The sequence below is a fragment of the Pygocentrus nattereri genome, chromosome 27 (genome assembly GCF_015220715.1).
Source record: "Pygocentrus nattereri isolate fPygNat1 chromosome 27, fPygNat1.pri, whole genome shotgun sequence".
Lineage (NCBI taxonomy): Eukaryota > Metazoa > Chordata > Actinopteri > Characiformes > Serrasalmidae > Pygocentrus > Pygocentrus nattereri.
The window spans coordinates 15,278,409-15,295,887 of record NC_051237.1 but is presented as its reverse complement, the minus strand read 5'-3'; the positions used below and the strand labels follow the sequence as shown (position 1 = coordinate 15,295,887).

Here is a 17,479-nt window from a genome sequence, read left to right as displayed (position 1 = left end):
GTGAGATACATTTCAAATACATTGTTTCATTCCAAAATGTATTATAAGTACAGCAATTTTTTGCCATTTTCTTGCATTCTCAAATACATTTGGTAAATACACTTTAAATATTTCCCTTTCCTGTGGTGACTGTGGGACATTTACTTCAGGAATTTAGCTCTCCCTCCAAATCATTCCCTCTAGATGACTTTGTTAACATCTTAACAATTGAACTATGCAGAAATTATGAATTCCTTATTAAAACATCCCTGTTAAGGTGTTGATGGATTTAACTAATAATTAATAAGCTACTAGACAAACAACTAGGAATGTGACTGGGAGTTTTACATCCGGAACTACAATGGTTAACTCCGTAGTTCCTTATTTCAAACAGTAAAAATGTTCAGTTTGAATGGAACTTAGCATAATGGTTTAATGCTTTGCAGTTTACCCAGATCTCTGTAGAATCACATGCTGTGTTGTGGTTAATGATGAGATTGTAGGGCATTCCATAACAGGAGCTCCCTTAATCCACATCCAGTCAGCAGTACGTAGCCTGAGACCCTGTAGAGTAGAATGTTGTCATTGTGTACACCACAGTTTCCCAATCATGGTCTTAGAGCCGCCCTGCACTGCACATTTTAGTGTTTTCCTGCTCTCATACAATCACTACAACTTGGGATAAGCTTGCTAATGAGCTAATTAGTTGGATCAGAGGCGCTGGGAGCAGGGAAAACACTACAATATGCAGGGCAGTGGTGGTTGGTTAGTGTAGTGGTTAACACCTTTGCCTTCTATACTGTAGACTGGGGTTCAATCCCCGACCAGGGCAAGCACCTTACACTATACCAATAAGGGTCCTTGGGCAAGACTCCTAACACCACCTTGGCCTCCCTGTGTAAAATGATCAAATTGTAAGTTGCTCTGGATAAGAGCGTCAGCCAAATGCCATAAATGTAACCAAAATTGGGAATGAGTTAGATGTTACAAGTTTGATTTATGGAAACACACTGGTTCAAAGGAACGACTCATTCACAAGTCAGTCAGCACTTTTATTAAAGTTAAAATAGCATAAACCCAGTGCTGCCTTCGCATTTTACACCAGAGGCTTACTTGATAATATCAGCTTAGCACTTACCATGTAGGTGCACTTTGAAGTTCTACAATTACAGACTGTAGCTCATCTGTTTCTCTGCATACTTTGTTAGCCCCTTTTATGCTGTTCTTCATTGGTCAGGAGCCCACTCGACAACCACGGAGCAGGTATTATTTGGGTGGTGGGTCATTCTCGGCACTGCAGTAACACCGACATGGAGGTAGTGTGTTAGTGTGTGTGTCTTGGTCTGAGTGAATCCTTGGGTTTTTAAACACTTCAGTGTCACTGCTGAATTAGGAATAGTTCACTAATCAAAAATATTCAGCCAATAGCATCCTGTGGGCAGTGTCCTCTGACCACTGATGAAGGGCTAGAGGATGACCAACACAAAGTGTGCAGCAAGAGATGAGCTACTGTCTCTGACTTTACATCTACAAGGTGGACTAAAAAAGGTAGGAGTGTCTAATAGAGCGGACAGTGAGGGAACACAGGGTTTAAAACCTCCAGCAGCGCTGCAGTGTCTGATCCACTCACACTAGGGCAACACTAACATGCTAACACGTCCCGTGGGGGTCCTAACCACTGAAGAAAGTGAAAGGGGGTTAACAGAAGTATGCAAAGAAAGAGATGGACTACAGTCTGTAAGTGTAGAACTACAAAGTGATCCTAGTAGATACAAGGCAGCTGTGCTTAATGAAGTGGCCGTTTGGTGTATAATTCCATTGGGAGGAAAAGTCTCATGTGAAACTTTGTCAGTCCCTTTTATGAGACTGTTGAACATTTGTAGTCTTTTATTTGAATCATGGTGTGATATGAATGCATTAATGAGCACTCCAGTTCTGCTCATAATGAATGTTAACAGAGCCCTCAGATCTAATTTGCATAGGCCAGCGCTGACTCTCTTTTTAGGCCACCGTCGGTAAACAAAGAGTGCTTGTTGCTCTGACCTATATAGTCTTTCATTTAGACTATAAGTGTAGTGGCATTGAGGACAACATTGCAAACTTAAAGGGGAATCCCACCAATTTTTCAAAATTTCTGCATAATTCAGTTGTTGAGATGTAGACAGTCATTCAGAGTGCTTTGAAGTGAAATGATGCATTGAGGAGACACCTTCAGACTTGAACTTTTGTACAGTGGTGGTGCTAGAAACCAGCAGTTCACAATGCTAAGAACACAAATTTTATTTATATTATATAGTATATAGTATATTTATATTAAGCTACTCATGTGTGCAGTTTTTTATGCTATTTTAATAATGGTTTAAAAATGTAAGAATTGAAGTTATTTGGGTACTATTTTGCCTGCATCTCCCTTTTCACTGACAAGTATTTAGTAAGGATTTAGTAAGTATGTATTATGTAAGGATTTCATACTGTTTAGGTAGGTTTTAGAGGCATTAAGCACTTCAGATGTCTGGTTCCTATCACCACCACTGTGAAGAGTCCTGGCTTGGTAATTTTCTCTAGAATGAAGCATAATGTAATGTAATGTAATATAATTTCACATCAAAGCACTCTGAATGACTTTGTTTACATTTAAAAGTTGAATTTTGGAGAAATGTAGAAAAATCAGCAGAATTCCCCTTTAAAGCCATGATTAAAACATCTATGCCACGGTGTTAACTTATATTGCAAAGATATAACACGAAAGAAGGGGTAAACAAGCAATTACAACAGTTTATTTTAAATTAAAAGTGTCATTTTCTTCTATTTACTTCAAAAAAGCTGGTGAGTTTGCTAAACAGTGTAGTATTAGAATGGAACAAGCCTGACATGGCCTACAAAATGCCCCTGCAGATGCATCCAAAACCAGAAGGGGGCGTCCTCACATCACAGCCATGTCAGAACCAATAAGAAACCTATTATTGCCCTGAGAGGAATGCAGTCTACTCTAAAAACAATGGCCGGTTCTTTTTATTTTCATTTGCTGGGCTTGTATCTCAAATGTTAATGCTGTTGCTGAAGATCTTCCATAAGGCACAGAAAAAAAAGTGGTCAGACCAAGTCCGTGTGTTCAGGGCTTCTGACCTTATAAAAAGGCCACAGAGCTCTGTGATTCTGCTGATCCTTCAAGAAAGTCTCCTACTGAGAGGCTCTGAAATTCATTAGACGTGGAACAGCTAGGGTTTGTATAACAACACACAACTGGAGGCCCTGTTGTTCAGCAATGATGCCTTATTTCCACAAGATTGACATTTATGATTAAACTGGTCTACTTAATAACTACAATTTTATCCAATTTTGTTCCTCTATTAGAAATTATTTTACTCAATCCATGGCAAAATCCTGTAACTGCCTGTGATTACTTTTTGAAATTATTTTATTGTTAACAATAAACTGTTAACATAATCCTCACCTACAGTATGAAAGGGGAAGGAAGAAACATGACAAATGTATTTAACTATGTAATCTTTGTAGAGCACCTCTGTCAGAGGGGCCAACCGTCCCCATTGTGTTTGCCCAGAGCCTGTGGCAGCTTGCAGACATCCTGTGTCAGTGTAACAGGATAGCCGACGGAAGGGGTGGCCATCGATGAGCTCATCACTCGTTTCCTTTTCAAATAAAGCTCTAAACGTTCGTCTTTTAATAGCTCTGAAATGGTTTCCCCAACAAGAGCGCATGAGAAAACTATTTTACCCTCTCCAATCTGGAGAAACACAAATCGTAACACAAATGTAATATTGTAAATACAGCCTTTGGGTTACATCGTACATAGAGAGCCTTTAAAATAATTTTATTCTAGATTGATTCTGCATCGCAAATATATATTGATTTAAAATTATTATAGTAATTCACTTGAAAGCAGGTCAGGTAAGAAATATTATACCAAGGGATGCACAATAATATCAGAATCATATCAGTATCAGCAGATGTTTAAAACCAATCTGTAAAGGTATATAGACTATAATATTCACATTTCATTGCCTTTAATTTAAGCAATACTTTATTAAACCCACAAACAGGGAAATTCCACGTCTGCATTTACCCCATCTGTGAAGTGAAACACCACATACACACTAGTGAATAGACACACACACTAGGGGGCAGTGAGCACACTTGCCTGGAGCGGTGGGCAGCCCAATCCACAGCACCCAGGGAGCAGTTGGGGGTTAGGTGTCTTGCTCAAGGACGCCTCAGTCATGGACTGTCCATGTCCAGCGCTGGGGATTGAACCGGCGACCTTCCGGTCACAGGGTCAGTTCCCTAACCTCTTTTTTGGCCTGTTTTGGAAATATTTTGTTTCTCCATAATGCTAATCCAGGTGGATCTGATTCCAGTTTCTACATTTTAAAAATGTTTATGTATCAGCATCAGCAGATATATACATTAAGTGTTTTGGATAATGACATCAGTCCATTCCAAGCATTATCATAGATAATAGAAAGCACATTAGAACATAAAACGACCATCATAAAAAGATTAAATGAAGTAGGCCCGTCACAATTTCAACTTCACTTATAAAAAAAATAATGCTGATGAAAATGGACCTTCTCAATAAATCACCAGTGTTAATTGGCAGTTTTCATATTCACACTAAAAAAGAATGGAAAAACATGCACTTCTGATATTTTTTGTAGTGTTTTTAAAGAGGTTTGCCTCATTTTTTTTTTACAATAAAGTATTTTTGTGAAAAATATTTATGTTTAACAGGCCTATGTATGGTTTGTGATTGTCCTATGACGTCCATTTGAATGTTTTGGCCTTTGATTACTTGATAAATAACCAAAATTATCAGTAAGTTTCTTAGGTAAGATTATTTATATACTATCAATAGTGACCGCTCTAAAGAATTTACAGTACTGATGCCTCAAACATCACAGACAGGAAGTTATGATGGAGGGAAAAAACTAAAAATCACAGAAACAAGAGGGCATGTTCACAGATTTGTGTTCTTGTTTTGTGTCTCACACCGACATTGGTTAATCCTCATGTGTGAACAAGCGACCTATGTGATGATGAGGTGACAATAAATAAACTGGCATTACATGAATTCAGACATTTCTGCTCATCCTGCATTACAGTGTTGTTTGTGCGCTCTGTTGGCAGGTCTCTATCAGTTACTGTCTGTGTCCACGGTGAACACCTGCGCTTTTAGGTGCCGCTCCCTGCCGGCCTTGGCCACGCTGCTGTGGATCTCGGCCTCATAATCTCTGGCCTTGGCCCTCAACTTGGCGATGCTGCACGAGCGGAACTCCTCCTGGCTGGGCCGCTCTGACCCAGACCCAGGGCTGCTCATGGCTGCTGGTGAAGGCTTGGGCCATGAAGGGCTTCCCTTCTCCTGCTTCCTGTCCCAGCATGGCCCCTGGATACTGTCTGGCTCTGTGCTCCTGCTGGACAGCACTGGCTGCCTGGCCTCACTCTCCCTGCCAGTACATGGCTCCCCCACCTGGCCTTGCAGCTTCATCTGTCTGCGCATCTTAGCCCTGCGGTTCTGGAACCACACCTGCGCACAGATAAACATCTTTTAGGAAAAGTGTTGTATTTATGGATCAGCAATTGCTCAGTCCACAAGAAAAATGCTGTTTATAATAAAGTGATGGTTTAATTTACAGGTTCCCTTTTCAGCAAATGCAGTTCATCAGCCAAGGACTATGAGCGCAGCTAATAAGAAGTTTTTTTATGTTTGAATGAGGTAGAAAAGTTGGTTTAAAGAAGAAATGCTGGCATTTGCAGGGGTTCGGTACATTGGCCGACGAGACCCAGTGCACTGCAACACAAAAAAAATGAGCTGCAAATGCACAAAACATGTTCATTAAAAATGACAACACATGCACTGCATTTCCCAGATGCTGCAAGTTTAAAAGTGCTCTCCAAATACATGCAACACTTTCATCAAGCACTACATTTTACAAATGCACTGCAAAACTGAAAACACAAAGGAGATGAAGCTATTCAAACTTTCAAACTCTATTCAACATAAACATTGACTGGTAAAAGTAAGCTAAATTTTACACCAACAGATCATTAACATCCTTGTATTGTAAAGGGAATCAGCTGTAGAGTGTAACTGTACAATTTCAAGTAGCCACACCAGATATGAGTGATATCTATTGTTGTACAGCTATAAGATGCCAGACAGCTAACTAGCCAGTCAAGATGAACATGAACCTACTGAAATGTCCCCACAGTCCTATCAACCTCTGTCAGTCTGCCATTTTCCTTCTAAGATTTTCCATCCCCTTTAAGAGTCTTCCATTTCCAATGTGCCGTGATGGGCTTTGCGGCATTTCTGAAGCTTCATGTGGTTTCTCTATTTGCAGCGTGTTTGTGAAATGTAGCTCAGGTGCGTTTCTAAAATTGGGTCACGTATATGAGTTTGCACTACATTGTTCATTGTACTGTGCTGTGTAGTTCAGTGGGCAGCGGTGAAGTGGGGCAGCGAATTCAGGCCTCAATAAAGAGGCCACTGCCCATTCGGCCTGGCATCTCCGAACGGGTAGGGCTACAGTCATGTTCAGTTGGGCTGTCAGAACTGCTCTACTGAGTGCTAATAAAAGGTCAAATAATCAAACCGCATACACACACAGTGAGCTAGACTCTTGCCTCATGTCAAAGGGTGCAAGTCTGTCTTGTCACATTCAGGGATTTGCACAAAACAATCATTTGCTGAAATATTAATTCACTTGAATTTTCTTTTGCCAACCTTTCGGAAATTCTCCTAAAATTAGCCGGTTTGAATGGAAACCCTGCTATGGAAACGTATCCCCACCAATTAGCATTGCACAAATGTCTGGTGCAAATTTGCCTCAAACCATTTCAAGTTAGGTGATTTCTAATAGACTGGGTTATGTAGCTTGTGTGGCAATATGTAGTATCTATAAAAAAAATTATTAAAAAAAAAATTAATTACAAACTAATTACAAACAATATTCAACGTTGATGCTTGACTGCTTTAGCTATGCAATGTACACTGTCCGTTTTTATACAATGTTAGAAACCACATCAGAAAGTCTATTAGCGTTTTGCACTGGGGTGGTCTTAGACATGAGGAATGAGACCCTTGGATGCCCAATTTTAAATTACTTGAAAAGTAAATGAAACTGTCTTAGATCTACTTGACAGATAATGTAGTATTTCATTTTAAAACTGTTGTAAGAATATTTTAAGGCCCATATCGTACCTTTTTGTGTGTTTTACTTTTTTCCTGAGCTCTACTTATAAGATTTGTCTGGGTGTCGTTTCCAAAACAGTCATAATTCATTTTTCATGGCAAATGAAACCTCTCTTTACCACTACTTTCCAATTCTGACTGGCTGCCTTGTTTTGTGCTTTATTCAAATAGAAGAACCAGGGTGAAACACTCCTTATAACGTGTATAATATAATAATATAATATCAATAGTAATATCAGTGTGAGTAGACAAGGCTAAACTGCTGTAGGGTAAATGGGCAGATAAATGTGGACATAAATGTTGAATGAATTCAAAATGCACTCTTTTTGCAGTTTAGTGAAGAGCATAAACCTTTAAAATGGTTAAATATGAGTTTATTCCCTTTCATTTCAAGTTTACAAGTTTTTTTTTTTTCATGATATAGACCTGTTAACTTATTTCTAGACATGTTTAGTTTTTTAAAGTCATTCAACTGAAGAGTCATTTAATTGTCTCACAGTGTTGGCAAGAAACAAGCAAAATCATCTACCAATACAGGGTGATAATATCACTTAATACCATTTCTGATATAGTACAATACCTAAATAATAAATAACTGAATAAATAATTATAAAAATAACAGATATTTTAAATATGTACAGTCTATTTTGGAATAGGTTATTTAACATCAGCATGTACGGTATATCTAATTTGTATTTTTGTGGGGCCACTGGCTCGTGGGGGCCCTAAGTAGCACAGTGCTGTGTTAGAAACATTAACTTTGTAGCTAGTGCAAAACTAAAGAAGCAAACTTCACACATCAAACTACCTAACGGAGTACATTTGGAATAAGGGATTTTTTAAGCCAAATTATTGTTTCAACAGATCCCTATAAAAGCACAGCATACGTATATTTATGTGCCACACGTCAGCATGCAAAAACGTTCTATACAGAACCATATACAGCATGTTCTTCATCAACCTGCAGAACCATTTCACTAGGCAAAGAACCATTTAAGCATGAAATGGTTCAATACAGAACTCATGGTTCTGAAGAGAACCATTCCCTTTACTAAACAACCCTTGAAGTACCACCTTTTTTAAGAAAGTCCCAGAAAGCAACTGCAGGAATGAGGTCTCACCACAGCTCCAGCCCTATGTACTGCTCTTCACCATTTCAATGGTCTACAAGAACAGCGATCCAAACTACAAGTCCATACCTGCACCCTGGCCTCAATGAGGTCCAGTCGGAGGGCCAGGGCCTCGCGCATGAAGACGTCAGGGTAGTGTGTGCTCTCAAAGGCCTTCTCCAGCTCCTCCAGCTGCCAGCTGCTGTAGTTGGCTCTGGCGCGCCGCTGCTTCACTGGCCGTGGTTCATCTGGAAGCCGCATCACAGTGGCCAATTAGACAAACGCTGACGGGCAACTAACGGCTCTAGATTGGCTAATTAGCGCCAGTGTTCATTAAACTCTCTTCAGCAGAGGCGCGTAATTGATTGTTAGTTACGAGCTGTTAGGCGATCCTGTGTAAACACTCCGAGTCCCATTAAAATGTGGAGGGTGGATGTTATCAGAGAGCAGACCACCATCCTCAAATTACCTCTCCTACTGTGCATGTACATTATTAAAAATCTATTGCCTAAATAAACAATGCAAAGCACTCTGTTTTGCTGCTTCACTGGACAAAAAAAACAAAAAACAGTCTTTTAACATACTTTCTTATAGGCTGCTCTGTTCTATGTTCTCTAAGAGGTATCTAAAAAGACTTTATCTCCAAAAAACCAATACTTTAATTCATTTATTCACTTGATAAGGAATTAGGGAAATTATTATTTACTTTGATGACACAACAACATTCCAAAAATGGATATCAACTTGTATCGTGAAAATGTTATCTCTAATTTTGGACCATTCGTGTTGGTCCATTCATCGTGCCATTTTAACACAAAGTAAAGGGTAGCTGTAATTTTCACATTATGTCCAAAAAACATAAAAATTAAACGTGTATATGTATCATCACTGTCCAAAGAAAAACATGCATCTTCAAAACATTACTTTTACAGGAGCAGGCAAAAACATTCTGAGCTTTTAATGTAATTTTTACTCTAAGGGATTTTGGTGGATTTTATTAGTTCATATTATTTCATCTTGAAATTTTTGTAAAAGATAGCCTCCATGTTCAAATGATGTAGAAAAATATAAAATAGATAAAATAGGAGATACATTTTTTGTTTGACAGTGATGTCATACATGGTTGGGATTTATCAGTACAAGTACTGTGTGTGTGTGTGTGTGTGTGTGTGTGTGTGTGTGTGTGTGTGTGTGTGTGTGTGTGTATGTATGTATGTATGTGTGTATATATATATATATATATATATATATATATATATATATATATATATATATATATATATATATATATATATATATATATATATACATATATTCAGAATACAAAAATCAGGATTCTGTATTCAATCTAAGTTACATTTTGTAAAGGCAGTATTCAGATTACAGTTGCCTTTATTTTTTAGAAGAAGACTTTTAGAGTATTTACTAAATGTAAAAATTATACATCACCTTTAATAAACACCATCAGTGCTCGTTTATTAACTATTTTAAAATCAGCACATGGCCCATAAAGACTAGAAGAACTAAAAAAAGAAGGTTTCTGAAGTTCCTGCTGAAGTAGACTGATACTATGATGAATCAATGTGGTGATCAGTTATTAATCTCAGTGTTACTGAGCTCTTCTAAAGCCTGAGTAGACTGATAAATCAATTAGATGATCAGCTGTTAATCTCAGTGTTACTGAGCTCTACTAAAGCCTGAGTAGACTGATAAATCAATGTTATGATCAGTTATTAATCTCAGTGTTACTGAGCTCTGCTAAAGCCTGAGTAGACTGATAAATCAATGTTATGATCAGTTATTAATCTTAGTAGTACTGAGACAATTCAAGTTGACGATGTTGTAATTTGTACATTTCATGAAACTGAAATATTAATAGAAGAATTACATGACTAAAACTGCAGTAACAGTAACTGGAAGAGAGTGAATTAAATAAAAACTACAGCAGCAGAGATTTTCACATGTGCCTTACCACTACATGAATGTATTACTTTCTGTATATTGTACTGGAATGCATTACTGGATACATTCAGGACAGTGTATTAATTATTCAGCAAATTATATATAAATTATAATATAAAAATATAACTTATTGAAGGCAAGAACATTATCTAATTAATTTCAAAATCAACATTAAATTCCATTAAACAAACTGATTACACACTGCACGGCTCTTACCAATGTTCTCGGAGAGGTGGACCATGCCAGCGGCTTGCGAGGCCAGCAACAGAGCTTGTTTGCAGGGCTCGGGCTGCAGGTAGGTGCGCAGGAGCTCATAGCTGAGCAGTGGAGTGGGAATCAGGAGCTGAGGAGGGCACAGCCTGCTGGGAAAAGCAGGAAAGAAGTGAGCTGCTGGGGAGTGGAGGACGCCAGGGCCCAAAGTTGACAGGAGCTGCCCAGAGCCAAACATGATGACCTGCTAAAGATCCACAGAAGACAGTCCAGAAGAGGCCAGAACAGCAGTAAGCTTGAAGACCCAGCACAATAGATGTTTGGCTCTGTCGCTGCTGATCTGATCAGGTACACGACCAAACCTCTGCAGACATGCCTCTCTTGAGGTGAAGATGATTTACAGGTCTTCCTTGAGATTAGGTGGCAGATAACACTGTAATATGAAGCTGTTGGAAGAGTCGTCACTGGAAATCCATGGTGTCTGCGGATACTCCTAGTCGGTCAGACAAAGAAAAGATCCGCATTCTTCTTCGGGGTAAAGCTCAGTCACCTGAGTCAGGTGTGATTTCCACTTTCATAGGGCCCCCACCTTCTCTTGCAATCACATGACCCACCTGTGACCACTAATCCCCACTTGAACAGGGCTGGGTTTGAACAGAGAAAAACATCCAATCATAGGTACGGGAATTCACCCCACGCTTCATTTAAGCGCAGACTCTGAGAGCATCACTCTTCATCAGTGTTCCACCGTGACACCTAATTCCTTCATATCCCCACCCCAGCCTGATAAGAGAGCGGTGAATACAGTCCCTCACTTCCATTTGGGGAGGCCTTTGTTTGTTCTGCTGTGCTCGTCAGGCAAGTTCAGGCACTATTCGGCTTCTGTACTCTCTATTAATGTGACAAACCAGACACAAGGCACTGGAGTGTAACGAGAAAAGAAAGGAAAAAACCTTGTTCCAGAGATGCGAACACTTAGACAGACACGTATACAGTCGCTGGTTAGGCCTGCTTCTCCATCTATGTGTAGTCATTACTGCAGTCATTTGTGAGGCTTAGGTCTTGAAAACATGTGCTTGTGAAACAAGGATATTAAATCAGAGAGAAAGGATCAGGGGTTCACAGCTGAGAAGCTTTCAGTAAGGACCCCCAATACACACAGAGATTTAGATAAAATCTTCGGCGAGAGCACAAACAAACAGCCTCTATTTGCACAGTAAACACATCCCACTAATTGGACCACATAATTGACATTCATTTACTAGCCCATTTACGGCATATGGCTGTTTGCATCACGCTCATTTGCTCCTCTACACGTCCGGAAAAGAAGAGAGAGAGAGAGATTTTCCTCTGGGAAGGTGCTGATGAGTTTCTATAATCAAATGTGACTCAAAAATGAAATTTACAAAGCCAGTTGCGGCTGAAATGCAGAGAGTGTCAGAGCAGCTGGGAATTCTGTCACCAGATGAAAATGATTAAAGCTGATTCCTTTGATCGAGGAACTGTCTGAGTGGGTTCTCTCTCTCAAGCCCGTCCCCACAATGAGAAGATGATCACCTGTCCAAACAGAAGGAATTGTTTAAGGGCTAGGCTTAGGACAGAGTTCACTAACAATGGCTGCGGGTCACCGATCCCTGTCCTTTGAAAACCGATCGCCTTCACAGCCAACACTGGATTGACCAATGAAAGGTGTTTCAGACCCTTCTTGCCTTCAAAAAGGTGAGGAACTGAACTGGAGTGGTTCAAAACTCTGTCAGATTGATATGATTTCCCCAATGCAGAAAGCTGAAATGAAGATACCTGCATGACCCTACTCTCTATTGCAAAGGGTCTAAAATAATTTGGCGACTTGTGAAAACAGGAAACCTTCTCACACATCTGCGTTTACATCTGGACACCATTCAAAGAGGACAGCAATCCATTCGATGCAGCTGCATGGCAGGCGTTGACAGACAGGCGATGAGTGCGCCATGATCGACTGTCTGGGAACCAAACCCAGGTGTGTCAATTAATCCACTGAAAGCTTATTACCTCGCAGTCACCCCCGTGCACCCTGACGGCTGATCAGATCATGCAGAGCTGTCACCGGCCTCGGTGTGCTAACCACTGGGGCTTTGATCAGCCCTCAGACAACATAGCTGGGAAGAGCCGAACACTCTGAGTCACGAAGGAGCAAGGAGGACAACAGATCTCTCTACACCTGTCCAAACACCAGATATCCCCCGCACACTGTCCACACTAGTTTCAGCAGCTTGAGCTTAATAACAGGTGTTGTTGGGAAGTAACTTTCAATGCTGCAGAAGCTAAATGAAACACTGGAGAATCGTGGAAACAGTTCTGCCACAGGAATTTCTTGATCCGATGACTAAAGTGTAGATCTACAAAACAAGTCCCAAGATATGAAGTCTCCTTTTGGAACACCAGACATTGTTAATTCCATCTGGCTTGAGTTGTCTACTAGTTGTCTACTTTCCAGCCCTGGAGAACCCCTGCCTTGTGTATTTAGATGTTGTCCCTGCAGTAACACACCTGATTCAACTAATCAGCTACTTCCTGTAGCTCTTCCTGCGTTGAAATGGATAAAAGCAAAAAAAGACTTGTGGGCAGGTATTCGTCTTCTACACAGTTCCTTAGAAGAAAAGGAACATTTCTGATGTTTCTGCATAACTAAAATGTAAGTAAAGTAGTTCAGAGTGGTTTAACGTGAAATATTCCCAGCAGTAGTGCTAGGAATCAGATATCTGAAGAGTTTAACCCCTCTCACCAAAAGGTGTTACATGAAATGTTTATAATACAAGGCCTGAAGTGTAAGACATTGTTTTACAGTAGTTTTGACATAAAGAGAGAGGTACGTGCAAGGCAAAATAGTACTCAAAGGAAACTTACTTTTTTCAGATTTACCACTATTTTACCATTGTCAACAGTATAAATAAAAATCACACTAGTCAATTTGGATAATAAAAAAAAAGTAGATGTAGATATCGCAACTCTTGGTTCCATATCATTGCCATTGTAAGGAATACACAATTTCACACCAAACTACTTTTAATTATTTTTAAATTAGCATCTCTGCACAGGCCCCCTAGGGGCAATTCTGGAAACAGAATGGAAAGTCATTCAACAGTGTATCTTTAATTAATATTAAGAAATTATTTTTATAAGAACATTTTTTCTCCATAAGTATTATCACAGACCTTTGGCTCTGTGATGATTCTGTTGAGCTGCTAGTGAGCAATGAGGGGCAAAAGAGGAAGAGTGAGAACCCTAGATAGCATCTTTCCATATATGAAAAAGCTTGGGCACATCTGCCACAATAAAAAAAACATTTAAGCACAATAAACCACTAGAGCTCGGCGATTCGGGAAGACCCAGGACGCGTTGGAGGGATTATATCTCTCGACTGTCTTGGGAACGCCTCGGCATCCCTCCGAAAGAGCTGGAGGAGGTGGCGGAGGAGAGGGAGGCCTGGGCCTCTTTGCCTAGGCTGCTGCCCCTGCGACCCGGACTCTGATAAGCGGTGGAGGATGGATAGATGGATGGATAGATGGAAAAACACTAGCATTCTCACCTAGCAATGCTGACTAGCGTTCCCACCTGTGGGACGGCTTACAGTTTTGTAAAGCATGAACATTTCATTCTTCGAAATACATTATATCAATGTTACTGAAGAAAAAAGTGTGTGGTGCAAACAGTCTTTCACAGTTTCAATCGTTTCCTGCCCCCAAACACCTGATGTAGCTTATGAAAGGCTTTATCAGTTGATGTGTTGCTTCAGGTGCATTGAGGCAGAGAACACTTGTGAAAGGAAGTTAAATAAACATGTCCATGTGGTGTGATGGTCATGGGTAAACAGGGACTTCAAAACTCTCTAAAATCAGGCAGGATGTTTGTATCCCAAACACCTGTTTGAGTAATGAATAGGAGTGGAAATGCATTAAAAAGCAGACTGACCGATCCAGCCATTAATACAGGAAGCCATTTCTGAACAAGTTGTCCATGGATAATTGAAAAGGAGGCATTAGAAGAACAACACTGGCTGTCCAGCTAATGCCCTGCTAGCCTTACAGGCTTATTCTGTGAATCTTTTGTGAGAAAGCCAGAATGGAAAGCTTAACTACAAGTCACAGTATCAACAACTCACTGAAACATACAGAGGAGGTCCGTCACTTTTTCGGTGAGGGTTTTAAGCTGCCCAAAGGCTTCACCTCCTTTTTACTAGAGCTGTAAACAAGGGCGTGAAACAGAGAAGGAGAAACAAGACGTGCTTATACAAATTCCCCTCATGCTAACACACTAATCTCAATTGTTTTAATATAAAATCACAGTTAAAGCAAATCATTGAAATATAAGATAGTAAATAGGCTGCCTAAATGGGTTGGCGACAGTGGCAAACAATAAACGCAGCACACTATTTGTTATGCTCTTTCATTCGTGGCACCATTAACCGTCACGAATGAGCTTGCGGCTGTGTCTTAGTATGCCATGGATTCTCTTGATTGATCTATTTGTGAAGCCGGATCATAATTTAGAAGGGCTAATTGCTTTCTGCAGCACTAGGAAATGATTCATGCATTATCTGCTGACTGTTACAGGCAGGCTTAAACAGCAAGGCTAAGACTCAAAGAGGAGAGGACTAATCCCTAACGAAAGACACCAAAGAGCCCAGAAAACCAGCTCTCTTCTGCTAATCTAAAACAAACAAAGCATGTTTTATTTTTAAAATATTACTCCAAACTGTTGTATTGCATCACTTATTATTAAAAAAGGGCATTTTAGTTGTTGTTGTCGCACAAGCTCAGGAGCCATCAGATTCCAGGCCAGCTGTGCCAGCACGGGACAGAGATGACACAAAGCATTAGCAATGCATAATACCATTAATACTCATCCACAAGAGTGACATTTACGCAAACACATTGCCTCTACAGGCGAAAAGGAAAAAAAGAATGATGATCCATAGTTTGAGTCATGGGAAACTGTGTCTGAATGTTGCAGGCAGCGATAACAGACAGCTCAAATGAAATCAAAGTGCAAGTAGAAGCGTAAGTGAGGAGTAATGATGTATCATCAGGATCCCTGATAAGAAAAAAAAAAACAGTATGAGGACAGGTTAGGTGACACTTTTCAGTGAAACTAAACTCTGTTTACACCAATTGACACTACTGGTGATACTGATCTCCTAGTTTGGCCTGAAGACACTGTAATAGCACATAAGTCCATTAGCACCTGATAGGTTTTGTCAAATACTACCAACAAAAAAATGGACTGTAACACAATGTGGGCATTGTGATTTGGCATGGCACGGAGTCGGTGGATTCCCTGTGTCTTCACTTTCTCTGTGGTAATTGTATCTTCCCAGTCAGCAGGCTGATTGGTTTAGTCCTGGATCACTGGCGCTGGGCTAAACTCGAGAGCCCGGGCCGCTTTTCATGTCAAAACCTTCAAGGAAAGCGCTCGCGATCCAAAAGCAATCACACTTTAGACTTCAAAGCGACAAGGGGAAAAAGGAAGGTAAGAGTCAGTCGACGTTTTTTTTTCCCCTTTCCACGCTAGCCAGGCACCCACTCATGCGTGGAAGGAGAGGAGATGATCTAAGACGAAGGCGCTGTTGAGGAGAAGACAGAGCCGACAGGTGTGCACCGGGCAGGTAGCGGCACATCTCTGACCCTCCCAAAGGTGAAGGAGACACAAGCAATATCTCCCCTTCTGTCACTCCACTCCGCTAACCACTTAAGAAGGAGCCCGTCCAGTATGAGCATGGGATGGATCATGGGCCTGTGAGGCTGCTGGGCAGAAGAATCTTTAGACCCCCTTTTACACCCCCAGCCCTTTTTCCACATTCAGTGGAATCTACCAGTGAATCTATGAGTGGTGCTAGTGGAAAAAAAGGGTTTTCCTACAACTGAAGACCACAAGTGGGCTGCAAAGTAATGATGGCATGATGTCATGAAAATCAATAAAACATAGTATGATGTTTTCCACAGGTAAACAACAGTAACACAAAAAGAGGGCACAAAGGTAGCATCATCAACTGTTTGCCCCTTGCCTCTACATACAAAACATATTCCCCTCAGTTGGAGTTTCTCTACGATTAGTTTTTTAGTTATGAAGTTTGTCCCACCAGGTTCTAAATTCAACACAGCTAAAAATCGCATCTTAATTAAGTTGAGCTGTTTATATGAAGTGGTTAAATTTGCTTATGTTGCTTTGATTAAATGGGCATAAATGCAACAAATAATATTTTCATATAGACTTTCTGGAGCATTATAAAGGTAATTTTTTAATATAGTGCATCTTATTGAAATATTTAAAAATTGCTCATTACATTACTCAGAACTTATTCTGAATCACTGCCTAAAGTCAACTGAATATAAACCAAAAGACATCCATGTATTTTTATAATTAAATGAAAAGATTCTAATCTGCCCTCAGAGGATGTTTGAATTCGCAACCAACGAACAAACAAATAACACATATCCAGTTAAGCCATCACAGCAATACTCAATAAGATCATTTCATGTAGAAAAGAAAAACTGTTGATATTCAATAATACTCAGCTCAGCTGGTCTCGAGAACATTTAAGACAAAACTAGTTGATGTAAAGTGCAATATTTTTGTTTTGTTATCTTATACCTAGCATTTCAGCCCACTTCAGTAATTCTTCAAGCAGTTGAACTGAGCATTTTAGATGTGATTTAGAATCATGATACTTTCTAAACCTTGAAAAACTACCTGAACCACAGTTTTGGCTTAGGTTTTGCTTGTCGTTTTTTTTCATGGAAATCTGTGACAGGACTGCTCAGGGCTTTGATGGGTTTGTGACTATAGAGTATTGAGAGCACAATCACTTACAGCACGTACACTATAGTGCCAAAAGTATTCAGTCACCCATCTAAATCATTGAATTCAGGTGTTCCAACCACTTCCATGGCCACAGGTGTATAAAACCAAACACCTAGGCCTGCAGACTGCTTCTACAGACATTAGTGGTCGCTCTCAGGAGCTCAGTGAA

General features: G+C 40.0%; 1 protein-coding gene across 1 annotated transcript; it reads right to left on the bottom strand.

Moving 5' to 3' along the window:
* Window positions 1-4,925: 4,925 nt before the first annotated feature.
* On the bottom strand, window positions 4,926-10,778 carry si:dkey-43p13.5 (paired mesoderm homeobox protein 2). Its single transcript, XM_017707462.1, has 4 exons — window positions 10,715-10,778; window positions 10,477-10,619; window positions 8,389-8,546; window positions 4,926-5,521 (listed from the first exon to the last, which is right to left on the bottom strand). Exons 2-4 carry the CDS (start codon window positions 10,499-10,501, stop codon window positions 5,132-5,134), a joined length of 573 nt encoding a protein of 190 aa, XP_017562951.1. The 5' UTR covers window positions 10,502-10,619; window positions 10,715-10,778; the 3' UTR covers window positions 4,926-5,131.
* Between the last annotated feature and the right edge of the window lie 6,701 nt (window positions 10,779-17,479).